We start from the raw sequence: 15,763 nt of genomic DNA on the forward strand, positions 1-15,763 counted from the left end.
GAAGATAATTTTCAAAAATTTATTTTTTATTTCCTAAAATTTGGATAAAGATGATGAAAAAATACTCAGAAAAATTGAGCAAGACAACCATAATAATTTTTAAAAACAAAAAACAAAAAAGAAGTAGATGTTTGATAGCTATTTTATTTATTTATTATCTTTTTTGTTTTGATTTTTGAAAAACAAATTTATTTTTTCTATTTTCAAAAAACGTTTTTGATATTCTAAGTAAATTTAAAAAACAAAAAAAAAAAAGTAGTTTGTTTAAAAACAATCTCATTATTTCATCTAATTCTCAACTTTTATTTTCTTCAACACATGTTTTCTCACAAATTTCTTTTCTAGTCTAAAACTTTTTCCTTCCTAAATTTCTCTTTCTAAAAATTTCATTTAGGTAATATTTACTACTATTTCTCTCTCTAAAATTTTAATATCCATATATATTTTTCTTTTCTTTTCTTATTCTAACCTATCATTCTAAAAAATTTGATATTTTCTCCAACTTTTCTCTCTCTCAAATTTCGATTATAACTTTTTTTTTCGCTTTTTAATCTATTTTTTTCTTTAAGAAATATACTCTGTTTAAAATTTTTATATATGTATTTAGCTGTTCTCTCACTAATTTTTTTCCAACCTTTCTTTATCTCTCTAAAATTTCTCTTTAAAAAGCCTCTCTTTATCTCACGTGGGATGATAAAAATTTCCACACAGTTTGGTCACCACTCCAAGAATTTGGAATGCATTTCCCACCATGTCCAAACCCCGTCCTCATTCCATTCTTTTAAATTATTATTATAAATTTTATTAAATGTTTTACTAAATTAATAAATAAAATATTAAATATTTTTTAAAACTAAATAGACATAAATTATAGATATTTATTTCTCTTTTTATTTTTAAAATTATAAAAATAATTAAAATTAATTAGCAAACCGGTAATTTTTCTCCTAAAGATTTTTGTCTCCAAAATGGGAATTCCTCTACCTAAACCTCGATTCCCAAAATCAGAAAATCAGGTGGGGATGAAGACTAAAAATTTCTACGAGGACGAGATGGAAAGGGCATCCCGAATTCGTCTTCCTATCCATTATCATGAGTACTCTACGTAGATTTTTCTCTCTCAAATATATTTTTTTAACTTTTTAAAAACAAAAAATGACAATGAAAAGGGTTTAGTTTTATATTTTTGAAAAAAAAAGTTAACAAAAACATAAAGCATAAAACACGAAAAACTACCAACTAAAAACATAAATCGTTATCAAATGGGTCCAAAATAATTATTAAAGGCGGTCTTAGTTATTTTCCTTTCGAGTTACTTACAAAATAAATCTCAAACCCATCTTCCTTTTTAAATTAACAATAACAACAACTTGCTAATTTTGCTTTGACTTTGTCATCTCATTCTCGAGGAAATAAATCTATGGATTATTAGTTCTTATTTTTTGGGTTGACTTGCATCAAGTTGTGGTGTTTACTTGTTTGTTCGTGAGAGAGATCTTATTATTTCATTTCATCTCGAGATTGTTGTATAGGCAGCCATGGAAGCTTCATCATCAAATCCTCCTCCAATGAGTTATGATATTTTCTTAAGTTTTAGAGGCGAAGATACTCGTAACACGTTCATCGGATACCTATACAAGGAGTTGCATCAGTTGGGAATAATGACTTTTAAGGATGATAACAGCCTCTTGATCGGAGACAATATTAGTAACAAGCTCGTTAGAGCAATCGAAAAATCGAGGTCTTCCATCGTCGTTTTATCGAAGGACTATGCTTCTTCTAAGTGGTGTTTGAGAGAGTTGGCCAAGATAATCGACTGCATGGTTCAATGCTCACATCGAGTCCTTCCGGTGTTTTACCATGTCGATCCTTCCGATGTTCGACATCAGTCGGGGAGTTTTAAGAAATGTTTCGATGAATACGAAGAAACCCTTCAACAATTCATGAATTATGAGCAGAAAGAAGAACACGAGGTCCAGCAGTGGAGGGAGGCTATGACAAAAATCGCCAATCTCACTGGAGTAGTTGTAACAAAAGAAAGGTAATAAATTTTACAACCCTCTTTTGTTTCTTACCAGGAACCCTCATCAAATGGAAAATCTCATTTTAAACAAGAAAAATCCACATTTCAAGGCCTCCAACTCTCATTCTTGATCTTTGATCCCCATATTTGAGGTGAAAATGCTATTTTTATCCATATACTTTCATCTTTGATTCATTTTGGTGGTCCCTCCATTTTTAAAATGGTTATTTTGGTCCCTATATTTTCATATTTGATTTATTTTACTTCTCATACATTCAAATGCTTGTTTTGGTCCATGTACTTCTAAAAAGTGACTATTTTGATCCATTAGTTTCAAAAATTTTAACACAAATTCTACAACTAATGAAAATCCTTTAATAGTCTTTGTCACATTTCAAGAAATATATTGAGTCTAGTGCAGTGTTGAAATTGTGATAGAGAAAATGAGATTAAAAATAAAATTAAGAGACCAAAATGATTATTTTTTAAAAGTAGAGGGATTAAAACGAACATCTTGAAAGTAAAATGAACAAAAATTGAAAGTTATGGACCAAAATAAACAATTTGAAAATACATGGATCAAAATGAACCAAACCTAAAGCAAGTGACCAAAATAGTATCTTATAATTAATATTTTATATGCATACTTTTAGCTATTCTCTAAATTTTACCGAATGAATCAATAATACTAATATACCTTATTATGAGTGCTAATATATCAACTATGATATATCTTATATGAATGTTTATCTACCAATCATATAATTCATATATATATATCTGATTTGATATACCATTGATAATCTGATTCGATATATCATTTATATTTTTTGAAAAATTAATTTCAAATATTTTACCATATTTACGAAATCCAAAAATTGTTGCAATATTCGTAAATATCGTAAATATTTTAGCTACTCCCATTACAAACCCCAAGAAACATAGGAATCCATTCTCCAAATTTTCCTTATGGATACTCCAATCAACCCCACTTCTTATCTCTTTTATTTTTAAAATTAGGAAAAAAATGCAGCTAAGTAATTATTGACCTAGAAGAAATTATTCGGCTGTGCACTCTATTTTTTGGCCTACGGATTGAGGATTGTAATTATAACCATTCAACATATAGCATCGATTTAATTTGCACTTGACAAATAACTTCGATTAACTACTGGGTATGCTATGCAGCGTTGAAGTGGCTAGCATCGACAAAATCACAAAGCAAGTATTTGATATGTTGCATTATCCAAAGTTGGTTGCTGCTGACAAACTCAATAACTTAGTTGATATTGAGCGTCGTTTGTATTCGATGGATACGCTCATTGGTTTAGAATCAAATGACGTATGTTTTGTGGGAATAATAGGAATGGGTGGTATTGGTAAAACAACCATTGCTGAAGTATTTTACGACAAGGTTGCCCATAAATTTGGAAAAAATCGTTGCTTTCTTCGCATTCAAGGACACAGTTTGAGTTTAATCTCGCTGCAACATCAGCTTCTATCTCAACTTCTTCGAAAAGAAGACATTAAAATAATGGATGAGAATGAAGGAGAATACATGATCAAATATCATTTGAGCGGTAAAAAGGTTCTTATTGTTCTTGATGGGATTGATGAGAAAGGGCAGTTAGAAAAGTTAGCTGGAAGTCCGGATTGGTTTGGTCCAAAGAGTCAAATTATCATTACAACTAGAAATAGAGATGTTCTTCGTCAATCTAATTATAAAGACAAATTGCTCGAATATAAGGTGGAATTACTTGATTATAAGAGTGGCTTCTCGCTCTTCTGCAAGCATGCCTTTGGAGATCATACCTGTCCCAATGAGAATTTTGAGCAGCTCAGTAAGGAGATCGTAGATAGGGTTAAAGGGCATCCACAAGCTTTGGTACAAATTGGATCGTATTTGTACGGTCAAGATATAGATGTATGGAAAGAAGAGTTGAATAGTCTTGATATAGATTACAATAAACATGTATTCAAGACATTAAAGATAAGTTTCGATGGTCTGGAGAAGACGAGTCAACAAGTTTTTCTTGATTTAGCATGTTTCTTCAATGGGAGGAGAAAAGATAAAGTGATTGAAATACTTCGGAGTTTTGATTATAGACCCCATAGCGAAATACAATTATTGTACGATAGATGTCTTATTGAAGTCAGGCGAGATGGCACAATATTTATACCTAATTGCATTCAAACTATGGGTCGAAAAATCGAACGTGATGCAGATGAACGAAGTAGGATTTGGATTCGGAAAGATGTCCTCGACGTATTTGATAAACGACATGTAAGAAACATAAATTTGAATGAATAATATTTGGGTGTTGATTAGTATGCACCTATCTTCATGTTGACTATCCCATAAAATTTGATAGCTCTCTAATGTTTGAAAAGTAGAAAGTCACTTTCTACCTTTCTCTTTCTTGTCGGTCAAAAATTTAATGGGTCAAAAAGAGATAGGTGAGATAGGTGACCGGCGGCCAGTAATTAAGTATTATTCAATTGAACTTACTTTTAACTATTACATATGTTCTCTTTTTTTTTCTTGCTATTATACATAGTTTATTTTTGTGTCACTCATATTTTTCAGGGAGTAAAACACATTGAAGGCATAGTGTTGGACTTGGAAGAGAAGCAAGACAAACTAAAGCTACAAGCTGGCTTATTTGAAGATATGACAGGTTTAAGAATATTGGAAATTGGTAATGTGGAGTTTTGTGAAGACTTCACACATCTCTCAAAACAATTGAGATTACTCAACTGGCATGGCTATCCTTCAACATGTTTGCCATTACAATTTGAATCAAGATATCTGTTTGAACTTCTCTTACCTGTTGGTCAAAATACACAACTTTGGAAAGGACAAAAGGTTAGTACATATAAAAACCAGTCAATTCTTCAATTTTGTTTCTTCTATAAATTATATCTTCCATATAAAGTTTTAACATTTCAGAAGCTGCATCCAACTATTTTGTAATAGGGGTTTGAGAAATTGAAGGTTATTGATGTCAGTGATTCAAGAAATTTGCGCGAGACGCCTAATTTTACTAAGGTTCCAAATCTTGAAAGTTTGGTTCTACGTAACTGTACAAGATTGTATATGATTGATCATTCGATTAGCCGCCTCAATCGTTTAACTTCCTTGGATCTAACATGTTGTGTTAGTCTCAGAAGCTTTTCAGTAATTAACAGCTGCAAGAGTCTCACAACTTTAAAACTGGCTGGCTCAGGTCTTGAAAGATTGAAAGGTATATTTGGACCATTTTATTGAATTTCCCAATTTGACATTATATTGTGATAAATTTACTTTAGCCTTCATTTACATATCTATATTTATGTTTTCTGTACCTTAGAAATTTGTCCATGCCTGCCTTCTTGTGATCCATTGAAATCAACGAACTGTTCGGAGAAGTGAATTATGCCAACGAAATTTAAAATTAGTTAGGAGTCTTTTGCAAATGAAATTCAAATTTTTTGGACGTGATCTTTCCCGACGAAATATGAATTTCCTCTGGAAAAGTGACTTATCCCAATGGAATTTGATTTCGTCGGGATTAGTTCATCGGCAAAAATACGTTTTCTTGTAGCAGTGTAGGTTAACAGATGAAGTTTTCTTAGACTTTTTAGAACTTATGGTTCGTTTGGTAACGTTACAGCTTCTTGTTTCTGTTTCTTCATTTTTAATAAAGAAAAATAAAATTGTATGATCAAACATCTACGAATTCAAGAATGATCAAACAATATTTATATTTATGTATTGTAATAAATTGGAAACGGAAACAAGAAACAAGAAACTCGTTTTGGTTGTTTCCAAAATTTCTATACAATTTTGAAAATGTTTACAAAAGAAAAAATAGAGAAACAAAAAACATAATTAGTAGTAAAATACTTAAGTTTCTTAATAAAATTTGAAAACGATAAACAAAAAACGAGAATATTACCAAACGAGCTCTTAAAAACCAGACTTTAAAAAAGATGATAGAAAGACAGAAAAATGATTAAGAAAGAAAATTTCACAAGGAAATATAAGTGGTTCCCACGCTATCACAATTAGAAGCCTTAGTGTTATATTGATGAATATCTCTGCAGAAGAACTAAATAAAATCAAAGTGCTCTCTTCATTTTAAAACCATTAGCTGCTAGATGACAGCAATGCAAAAGATATAAACAGCAGGGAAATCTTCTATTAGTTCAACTACCTTAAAACTAACAAATTTCCACCTTTGAACTAACAAAGAAAAAATAAAAGTTTTGTCCCTTCAGAATTTTTGTCCCAAAGGTTTTTCCTTTTTTGAACTTTTGGCCCATCCTATAACACAATCTGTAACCCTCATGAGCTTCACACAATACTCAAAAACTTGGTTTGAGTGACAAATTTTATAAGAAAGAAACTACATTATCTGAAGTATGAAATTTATTTACTTTTTTAAAGCTTCTTGCGCTGCAAGAATTTTTTTTTTTTTTTGCGGATGAAACTACTGGTGACCAAAGTCGTTGCCATACATTACCTTTGGCGACGAAAAAGAACTTTCGTCGTTAAAGATACTCTTTGGCAACGAAATTCTCCTTCGTCACTGTAAATTTGGACTAATCTAAAAAATTTTACTGAAAACTTATAGCGGCGAATAAGAACTTTTGTCCGAAGGTACTCCATGGCGACGAAATTTCCCTTTCTCCCTGTAAGTTTTGAATAATCTAAAATATTTATTCTGCTTTACATCAATGTGTTTAGTCTGCTTATAGAATTATGATTTTTAGTTAAATGCACTACACTCTAATGGTCACATAATATAGTAACACTATCCTGTGCAAATCCCAGTCTTTTTGAGATCAAAACCTTTTAACCATATTTCTTTCTTAATTTCTTCAGAAGTTTCTATAGAACTTCTATTCACGACCTTAGCCAAAGAACTTCCTTCCAAAGCCTGCATTAGACAGCATGCATCTTACTCTTTCCATTAGGCTATTATTCATCCTCTTTCGATGTGTCAGTTTGCTAAGGTGTATGCAATTTCTTATAATTTCACATTCTTTGTTGTAAGCTTTGAACAAACAACTGCAAAATTCAAGGCGAATGTCTCAAATACTTAACTTCCTTCACAGTTTGCTTTTCATTCTGTATTTTTCAGCCATGAATTGGAAATACCACGAGCAATTTAAAGATGGAGTTGCAATAATTGGTCCCCAAAAGTTGTTTATTGTTTCTACCTTTTTTTGGAACATTTTCACAATTATATAGAAATTTTGGAAACAACCGAAACAAGTTTCTCCTTTCTGGTTCTCATTTTCAATTTGTTCCAAAACATAAATAAAAATATTGTTTTATTATACTTTAATTTTTGGAGGTTGGAACCATGAAATAGATTTTATTTCATTAAAAATAAAGTAACAGAAATGTTACCAAACGAGTTCTATGGGCTGAGGTAGAGGAGTTGTTGGGAAAATGAAGATCAGAGTATATGAGAACTTCTTTTTTTTAGTACAGCAAATGTGAGAATGGGGATTGAACCTCCAACTTATAGGGAAATAAGCAAGATGTCTCAATCCCTAAACTATGTTGATGTCGGCGACTATATGAGTGAAGTTGCAAATGCATTAGGTATATTGTTGGTATTTTTGTGCTCAAGTGAGTGTTGTGAGAGTTAGAGAGCTCTTGAATCTTCCCTTGGTTTGTACTTATTTTCTATTTCAATAAGCCAATCAATATGCCATGGGAACTGTCTTTTATCTCAGTCATAGAGGCATTAAGATATGAAGCAACATTATTTAGAACATACAATCCATTGTGCTTTTTCTCCATTCAGTTTTGTCCTTGCTTCTTCTTTTTGACTTCCAAGGTTCCTTCTCTTCCACTGTATCTTCAACCTATGGCACCAGGCATTCAAAGGGAGAGTGGGAAAACCAAGCAAAATTGGGAAGGGAAGACTTTCTCCCATCAATAAAACTGTCCTTCCATATATAGATGGTCATTGCAGGAACTCATTTCTCTTTTTTCCCATACTGCATTTCAATGAACTGTTTGGGGTTTGAAGGGGGAACCCCAGGTCTTATTAGGCATTTTTATAGGCTTTTGGCTTCTATATCGATTTTTCACTAAGAAAATTAACAAAAATTTGCAATTTGAAGAACAACGCCTAAAGGTCCTAACGAATTTCTAATTGGAGTTCGAGACTATTTGTATCTAACCGGCCGTGGGACATATCTTACATCCTCCAAGATTATGACATGATAAGTGCAACTTTTGAAGCTAGGACCTAGGCCATCTTGATATGCTCTTTGTTCTGCTTACATTTCTTTCCTGTGACTTAAATCCAAACCTTTTGAAATGTCCCTCCTTATGACACTAAAATAGTTCCATGAGCCTTTTGTATGCTTTCTACAATCTTCTCCTAGTCTTAGTTCCCTTGGAAAATATTTTCATAATATATTTCCTTTTTACCAATAAGTTAGTTCGCAAGATTGCCTTCTTTTCCTTATATTTTACCAACAAGGTGTCTACTTCATACTTTTATGTAGTCTTGACATCTTTATAAGTTTATGGTAGTGAATTCAACAAGATTATTGCTTAATTTTCATCCTCAAATTGTTTGCCAATTTGAGTTAACTATGTGGTCATCGTATGGAATTCATTTAGGATGTGTTTGGGAGATGGTCAAAATCACTGTCAAAATCACTTCTCTTTCCATGGATGTGTTTGACAAATTAGAAAATTGATTTTAAGAAAGTTTAAAATAATTTTAAATTGATTTTTAAAGTATCACTTTGATGGTGATTTTGGAATATCAATTATACTTATATCTCTATTTTCAAAATCAATAATTTTATCATCACTCCCGGACACACCCTTAAGCACTCTCAAACCTTTCCTTTAGATATACCTTGTTGGACAAGATCCTCATAGCATAAAGAAATTTTGATTTGACCTTTGGATTCAGTACTTTGTTAGAGTGTTATGTAATTATCAGTTAGGAGTTATTCTTTTGAATTGGAGCCCTTTTCTCTAGCAAGTTTTCTCTTTTCAGACTATTTACCAAAAAGTCTGAACTTGAAACCTCTAAACCAGTAATCAAGAGACCTCAAGCCCTTACCAACTAGGTTGCGCTTCGAGAGTTTAACAACTCGATGACAACTAGACAAAAGAAAAGACACTGTCTTTAATAGGTAGTTTTGCAAAGCTAGGGGAATCAATTAAGGTTTGTATTATGTGCTTAAAAGTATTGGTTTATGTCGTTTGTATTTGATTTGTGGGTTCACCATTTGTAAAAGTTAATATACATGTAATATGTTATGATAATTTATTCTGCAACTATATCCTTTGGTTTTCTAATATTATAAACTAGTTTAATTTTATGATAACTTTTAACTTTATATATCTACTTTTGTTTTGGCAATCAGGTGTGGACAACACCTACTCTCCAAATATTCTCCCACCTGTAAGCACCTACTTACTCTTGTCCTTTGGATTTTGACTAAAAATTAATTAATGAATCATCCATATAGTCGTGAGAAAGAACAAGGAATATAGTTCTAGGGGGCAGTTGCAATCCTAGCAAAATAATAATAATAATAATGATAATATGAAATTATTTCAAAATTAGCAACTACATTTTAATTTTGTAAACATAATAAATTTCAGCGGTCCATCTATGACCAATTAGAAAAAAGTCTAATTTACCCTCAGTCGGAAGGCCCAACCCACTAATATATCAGCTTGCTCGGTATAAAGTAGCATGGAGTACAACAAGATATATCTTGTTTAGTCTCTTGGTATTTTAGTTCTTGAAGTTTACTCAAAATCCAATGACATTTTTTGGGACTAGAGAGTTAAGAAATTGGAAATGATATACCTATGTACGCCATGCTAGGAAGGTATATACCTGATTATAGTTGATATATGTAGTATGCAGTACATCAAGACGTATCAATTATAGTGGATATACCTAGTATGAAGTACATCAAAATGTATTATATATAGATGATATATATGTATATTTAGTATGAAGTACATCAAGATATATATATCGATTTTCTAGCTGATATATTTAGTATGGAGTACATCAATACATATCTAGGAGATATTCCTGATATGCAGTACATCGAGGTGGATAAGTTATAGTTGATATACTTAGTATGAAGTATACCAAAGTACATCAGTTATTGATAACACTAATTCAATTCATCTTTATTTTGCCTCAAATCCTTATTTACATCCATTTTGAACTCCTAGAATTTCTCCTTAATGTAGAGCTTGTTGGTGAATCAAGTTTAGTCCAAACTTCAATTGCAGTTTTAGCTTCATGAATTTGTCTTGGAATGATATCTGATAGGTATGGGATACTAGTACTGAAAGTGCGATTTCCTGAATTTTAGGAATCTCTTCTTCGATTTTTACTTTAGCTAGAGAGATTTTGGTCATTAGGCGCTCAAAACAATTTTCCCTCTCCCTAGAATTTTTTTGGACCGGATTACTCGTTTGAGCTTTTGGGCTCTGATATAATATTAATATTCATGGGATTCCATCTCAAAACCAATTGACAATAAGAGGAGTAGTCCATGTCTATTATAAACCTATGTTACGTCCGAGATCCTTAACATATCCAAATTCCAGCAAGAGGGATTGGAAGAAAATTTCGGGAAAGAGGAATATTGTTATACAAATTTTAGTATTTTTTAACTTCTTGGTTGGAGATATGTTGAGCTATACTAGCTCAACTTTGTCCCAGGAAAAAATGTATAGTAAATTAAATTAGAATAAGGGACGAATATTGGATATCGAGAAAACTTTTGAATGATATAACTTATAAAAATTAAATTCTATAATTCTATAATTCTTATGAATATAATTGTTGTATTAATATTTCAGGTAAAACGGAGACCAGGACAACTTCCAATCCCAAGTTTCCACAGTATTAGTAATTTCCGTGAGTAGTTAATTATTATTCTTTTTTGAGTTGAGTAGGAATTTGAGTCGACCTTTTTGTGCAGGAGGTTATTATTTGAATTATTATTATTGTAACTCCAATTATAAGACTGTGAGTTCGATCTCCATCCTTACATGTTAGTACTTAAAAAAATTAAAATTTAAAATTAAAAAATGGTGTAATTGGCTTAGTTATTGATTGATATGGATTTAAAATTTTATATTTAATGGTGAATTTAGTTACTTTTATTGATTATTTAATTATTAATTTAGATTATAAAATGTGTGGTTTGAACTTTGAAATTTTCATATGTTTAGAGTGGTTTGAGAAGCTACAAAAAGAATTTGACAAATGATTTCCAAACCCCCCTGGCCTTTGTTACCTCTAATAATTTTTCATACACTAAGGCACGTGTATTTCTATGGTGTACATTATTTATGATAGGAGTATTTGGAACCACTCTAGAATCATTATGTATCAATGTGTTTAGGGTGTGTTTGGGAGCGAGGATAGAATTAGTGATTTTGAAAAAAGAGATTTAACTATAATTGATTTTCCAAAATCATTATCTAGTAATACCTTAAAAATCAATTTAAAGTGATTTTAAAGTTTTCTAAAATCAATTTTTTAATTTGCCAAACATGATCAATGGAAAGAGAAGCTTTTGACAATGACAAGAGTGATCTTGACACCCTTAGTGTTTGTGGCAATTCTACACAGGCACGACTAAATTTCTTTTCACAGTATTGAGATTGATTAATTAATCTGTACATATTATGACTAGTTTTCCTCTACTATATACGTACCAATTGCTCTACGTAATTTCAAAAAAAAAAAAATTGCTCTACGTATATCGTTCTATTATGTATCGAGTTAACCGACCTATACTTAATATTGACCAGTTATGGACACAAGTTTAGTGATTAAATTTCTATCCCTAAGATATATATCTAAAAAGGGACTTAGGGTGTGTTTGGGAGTGAAGGAGTGATTTTGAAAAAAGAGATTTAAGTATGATTCATTTTCCAAATCACCATCCAAGTGATACTTTAAAAATCAACTTAAATTGACTTTATACTTTCCTAAAATTAATTTTTTAATTTGTCAAACATCCAGAGTAGGATATGTCGATCAAATTAATGAAACAAGTAGTCGACAAATTAAAATTGGAATTGGCTTAATTTGCCGAATTAGAAGCCTTTGTACAATTCTCTTATGATCTCGATAAAGCTACTAATCTAAGGTAAGAGGAGTGATTTTGACAATAACAAAAATTATTTTGGTCCTACAAAAATCACCCCAAAAGAACTCTTAATTTTTTGATAATATATATTAAAAAGTTGCCGAAGAAGTTAATTACATAACTCTTTGGAAAAAAATGTTCTTAGTTGTAATTGTAAACTTTGTTATCATGTCTTGGTTGATACCGCAAGTTTAGATGATAAATTAAAGAGAGAACAAATAGTTGTAACATAAGGACAACCGCAAGTTTAGATGATAAATTAAAGAGAGAACAAATAGTTGTAACATAAGGAAGAAAAAAAAAAAGGTAAAAAGAACTTAATGTTTTTAACCCTTTTAAAGTCCATTTGGTTTGTCCCGTTTTTAATTTCTTATTTTCAATTTTATAAAGAAATTTAAACCTTTGACAAACTATATTGTTTCTTGTTTCTCATTTTTTAGAAACAATGTCTGTTTGATCAGGAAATTGACCAACTCCACGAACCTCAGCTAGAATCGAGGATGATCTAGAAGACGAGCTAGAGATTGGTTGAGCAGGGAACCTGCAAAACAGAAGACGCTCTGATGCCAAAGTCAATTGCTGGCCAAACTAAACTCAAGAGAGAATCTAGTGTTCGAGTATCTGGAACTGAAGCAAATGATCTTCATATATAGGCGGGGTCTTCAACAGAGTTCCGACAAGGCCTCAACGACTATTTAAGGTTGCCATGAATCGTGACGTGCTATCGTAGAGTCTGTCAGAATGTAAGGCTGAGTCGAGTAGGTCCAGGTCGGTTCAACCAAAGAATGAGAACAATACCTAAAGGAAACTTGGTCTGCTCAGCCCTAGAGAGCGTCGACTCGGCACTAAGATTTACTGCCAAAGTAAGTAAGCTTAAGCTTACCATCTCAAAGCAACGTATGTCTTTTTCCTCCACTCGAAACATGCCACATGTGAGGTCGAAAATCACCTCCAACATTGGCCCTCACTGTGCTGATGCGCCACTTCGGTTCAACTCAGTGGCGTGGTTGAGTGGAAAACTGATCAGAAGCTTCCCAAAAAGAACTGGAAGGTGAACGGTCGAGCTGACGTAAAGTGACATCATGCTTAGTTGGTTTTGGTAGGATCGCATCTGGACCGTTGGATTTGAATGTAGCGAATGACAGATATGTCTTCACTAAATGCTATAAATAGGATGACTCACTTTGTCCTTTTGTCTCACTTGAAAACACAAAGGGGCGCTAACGAACCCTCAGGTTGCGTGAGCATTTAGACAACCCCCTACCTAGGTGGGTCGGACTATACCCACAGATGTTTAAATGGGGAGTCCATCTTCCACTTCATCCCTTCATGCAGCATTTTTTGTCAGCCACAAACTTGGCCCCATCTCAGCTTGTCCCTAACGGACGGGCTACCTTGCTGGGTTTATACTACACCTGGTAGGGCTTCAGTGCAGGTGAGGCTGACCTGCTGCTAGATGTGGGCCAAATTTTAGCGACTCACCTGATAAAGTCTTACATGGAGTTTCCGGGTCTGCACTATATATCTACTCGGAACACCTTCGCCAAAGTCATCCATACTCCCTTAACTAACAAAATTTGGAGGGATAAATGGTTCCTCGTCTCGGGGGGTTGGCTGGCCACCGTGAATGGGGAGCCATGCTGCCAAGTCCCAACCGAATTTGGGGAAGTAGGTAAGTCCTTAGTGGTCGGTCTTTCTTAAGGCTCAACTCACCATGGAATATTTAACGGTCCTCTTTTCTTTTGCAGCACTCCCGCGCCTCCACCTCAGATCAGCGGATATTATTTGGAAGTCAAAGAGAGGGTGCGAAAATTAGACAAACTCTGGTACGAGGACATCTTAGACAACATCAACCTCCATCAGTGCAGGCTAGTTCAGCTTGACCACCAACGTACGGAGAGACTAGACACCATGGTTTTGAAACTATACACCTCCATGAATCGAAAATGTCTAGGAAACCAATCAATGCCTTGCGAGACATCTCAGAAGCATGGGAGATCAGGCACAGCTCCACGTGGATCTGAGGGACTGTCTCGCCCTCTCCGAGCTGACCACCTGCAAACTCTGCTGGCCTTTCCCTCATCGTAGCGAAAGAGTCGATCCTCAACCGACTCGAAGGGAAAGCGATCGGATAGGGCCTCATCCCGATCTCCTCCAAAACCAATTAGCATCCACTCCCAAGATGATGCTCAGCCTCCGACCCTGCCAAATAAAGACTTCTCATACCCTTTCAAGTCAAGTTTTGCTGGGGAGTCTGTGCGCGAGGCTGCTGTGAAGGCCTAGAAAACAAGCTCGTCTCGAATGCTTCAGAAGAACGAGAATGTCTTCTTCGAGAAGCCTGGGGAGTACCTCCTATGTCTGATAGATTAGATGGATCGGTTTCACTTCATGGTCTGCCATGCTGTGGCGCTCGTCAGTCAATAGCTAACAGCTCGCAAGGTTAGCTTCACTCGAGAACGTGAGGCCACTAAACAGTCCGAGGAGCTGAAGGCCAAGTTGGCTAAGGCTTGGACAGGATTGAGGAATTGACTAGATCAACCTCCACTCTGGAAAACTTCATCAGTCAGGCTAGGATAGACATCAAAACGGCTGAGACGAGGGCTAAAGAGGCGAAGGAGCAAGCTGAGAAGGAGGCTACGGAGCGAGCTGCTGAGAGGTTGATTATGAGACCAAAATAAAAAATTTTGATGTCCTTGAATCCGCCATGAAGGAGCTCCTATAATTCGACGACCTGGTGCGGGACCTGGTTAACAAAAGGTTCGACATCACCGTCGCTGAGGTGAAAAAGGCTTGCCCCTGATCTGGACCTCGCCCTAGCATATCAGGCATTCGAGGCCTCCATGGAGAAGGACAAGGGCAAAGCTTCAGTTGAAGAGGTCGATGGCGTCCGTGCTGACCAGCAAGGGCTGATAGGGACGCATGATCATTTTGCTTCCTTTGCCATTTCTTGCTTTCATCAAAATTATTTCCTTTAAAGTTTTGAAGGGTCGGAGTGCATTTGCTTTTGCTCATTCTTCTTGTACTATCGCCTGAGCGCATATACTTGGGCGGCTCATTTTCGTTTGTTTTTAGCTTAATGAAATGAATCATTTTCTTCTGATTGCGTTTTGTTTTTTACCCACCTGAGTGTGTAGTTTGACCATACTGACCTGACCCCTGATATTTTAACTTGCGTGTTTATTTTTACCTAAACTTTTTAACACTCGGTCTATGAGGGGGGAATTTATCAAAACTGAGCTGCACATTAACTGTGTGCCCTATTCTGACATCGCTTCCTCGACCCCATTTGAGTGTAGCTTAGCTATTTGAGGTAGACTCAAATATCACAAGGTGGTCATTTATTGATAATGTTTTACAATCTAAGTACATATAGATTGCTTATCATTAATAATATACACATAAATGGTCAGCATTCTATGGTTGGGGACAACCAACCACTCAAATGTCTTTTATTTGGATTCTGTACAAATAAAACCTTAACATAAGGGTCCTATTTATAAGATGCCAAAGATTTCAATACTTATAGGAAAATAATATTGTAATCCTTATAAGACAATAATATCCTACTCTAGGTAGGAA

At 34.0% G+C, this 15,763-nt stretch overlaps 1 protein-coding gene across 2 annotated transcripts; it reads left to right on the forward strand.

Moving 5' to 3' along the window:
- The first annotated feature begins 1,475 nt into the window (after positions 1-1,475).
- On the forward strand, positions 1,476-11,142 carry LOC111012052 (TMV resistance protein N). Of its 2 annotated transcripts, XM_022286078.2 has the most exons (7): positions 1,476-2,041; positions 3,212-4,307; positions 4,611-4,889; positions 5,001-5,268; positions 6,640-6,699; positions 9,416-9,453; positions 10,884-11,142. In XM_022286078.2, the coding sequence occupies exons 1-7, from the start codon at positions 1,539-1,541 to the stop codon at positions 10,947-10,949; spliced, it is 2,310 nt and encodes a 769-aa protein (XP_022141770.1). In that variant the 5' UTR covers positions 1,476-1,538; the 3' UTR covers positions 10,950-11,142. The 2 variants fall into 2 exon arrangements, with proteins under 2 accessions (XP_022141770.1, XP_022141771.1); XM_022286079.2 differs by lacking the exon at positions 6,640-6,699.
- Positions 11,143-15,763: the final 4,621 nt, after the last annotated feature.

Source organism: Momordica charantia (genome assembly GCF_013281855.1).
Source record: "Momordica charantia cultivar OHB3-1 chromosome 11 unlocalized genomic scaffold, Mcharantia_2.0 BLBB01000011.1, whole genome shotgun sequence".
Taxonomy (NCBI): Eukaryota; Viridiplantae; Streptophyta; class Magnoliopsida; order Cucurbitales; family Cucurbitaceae; genus Momordica; species Momordica charantia.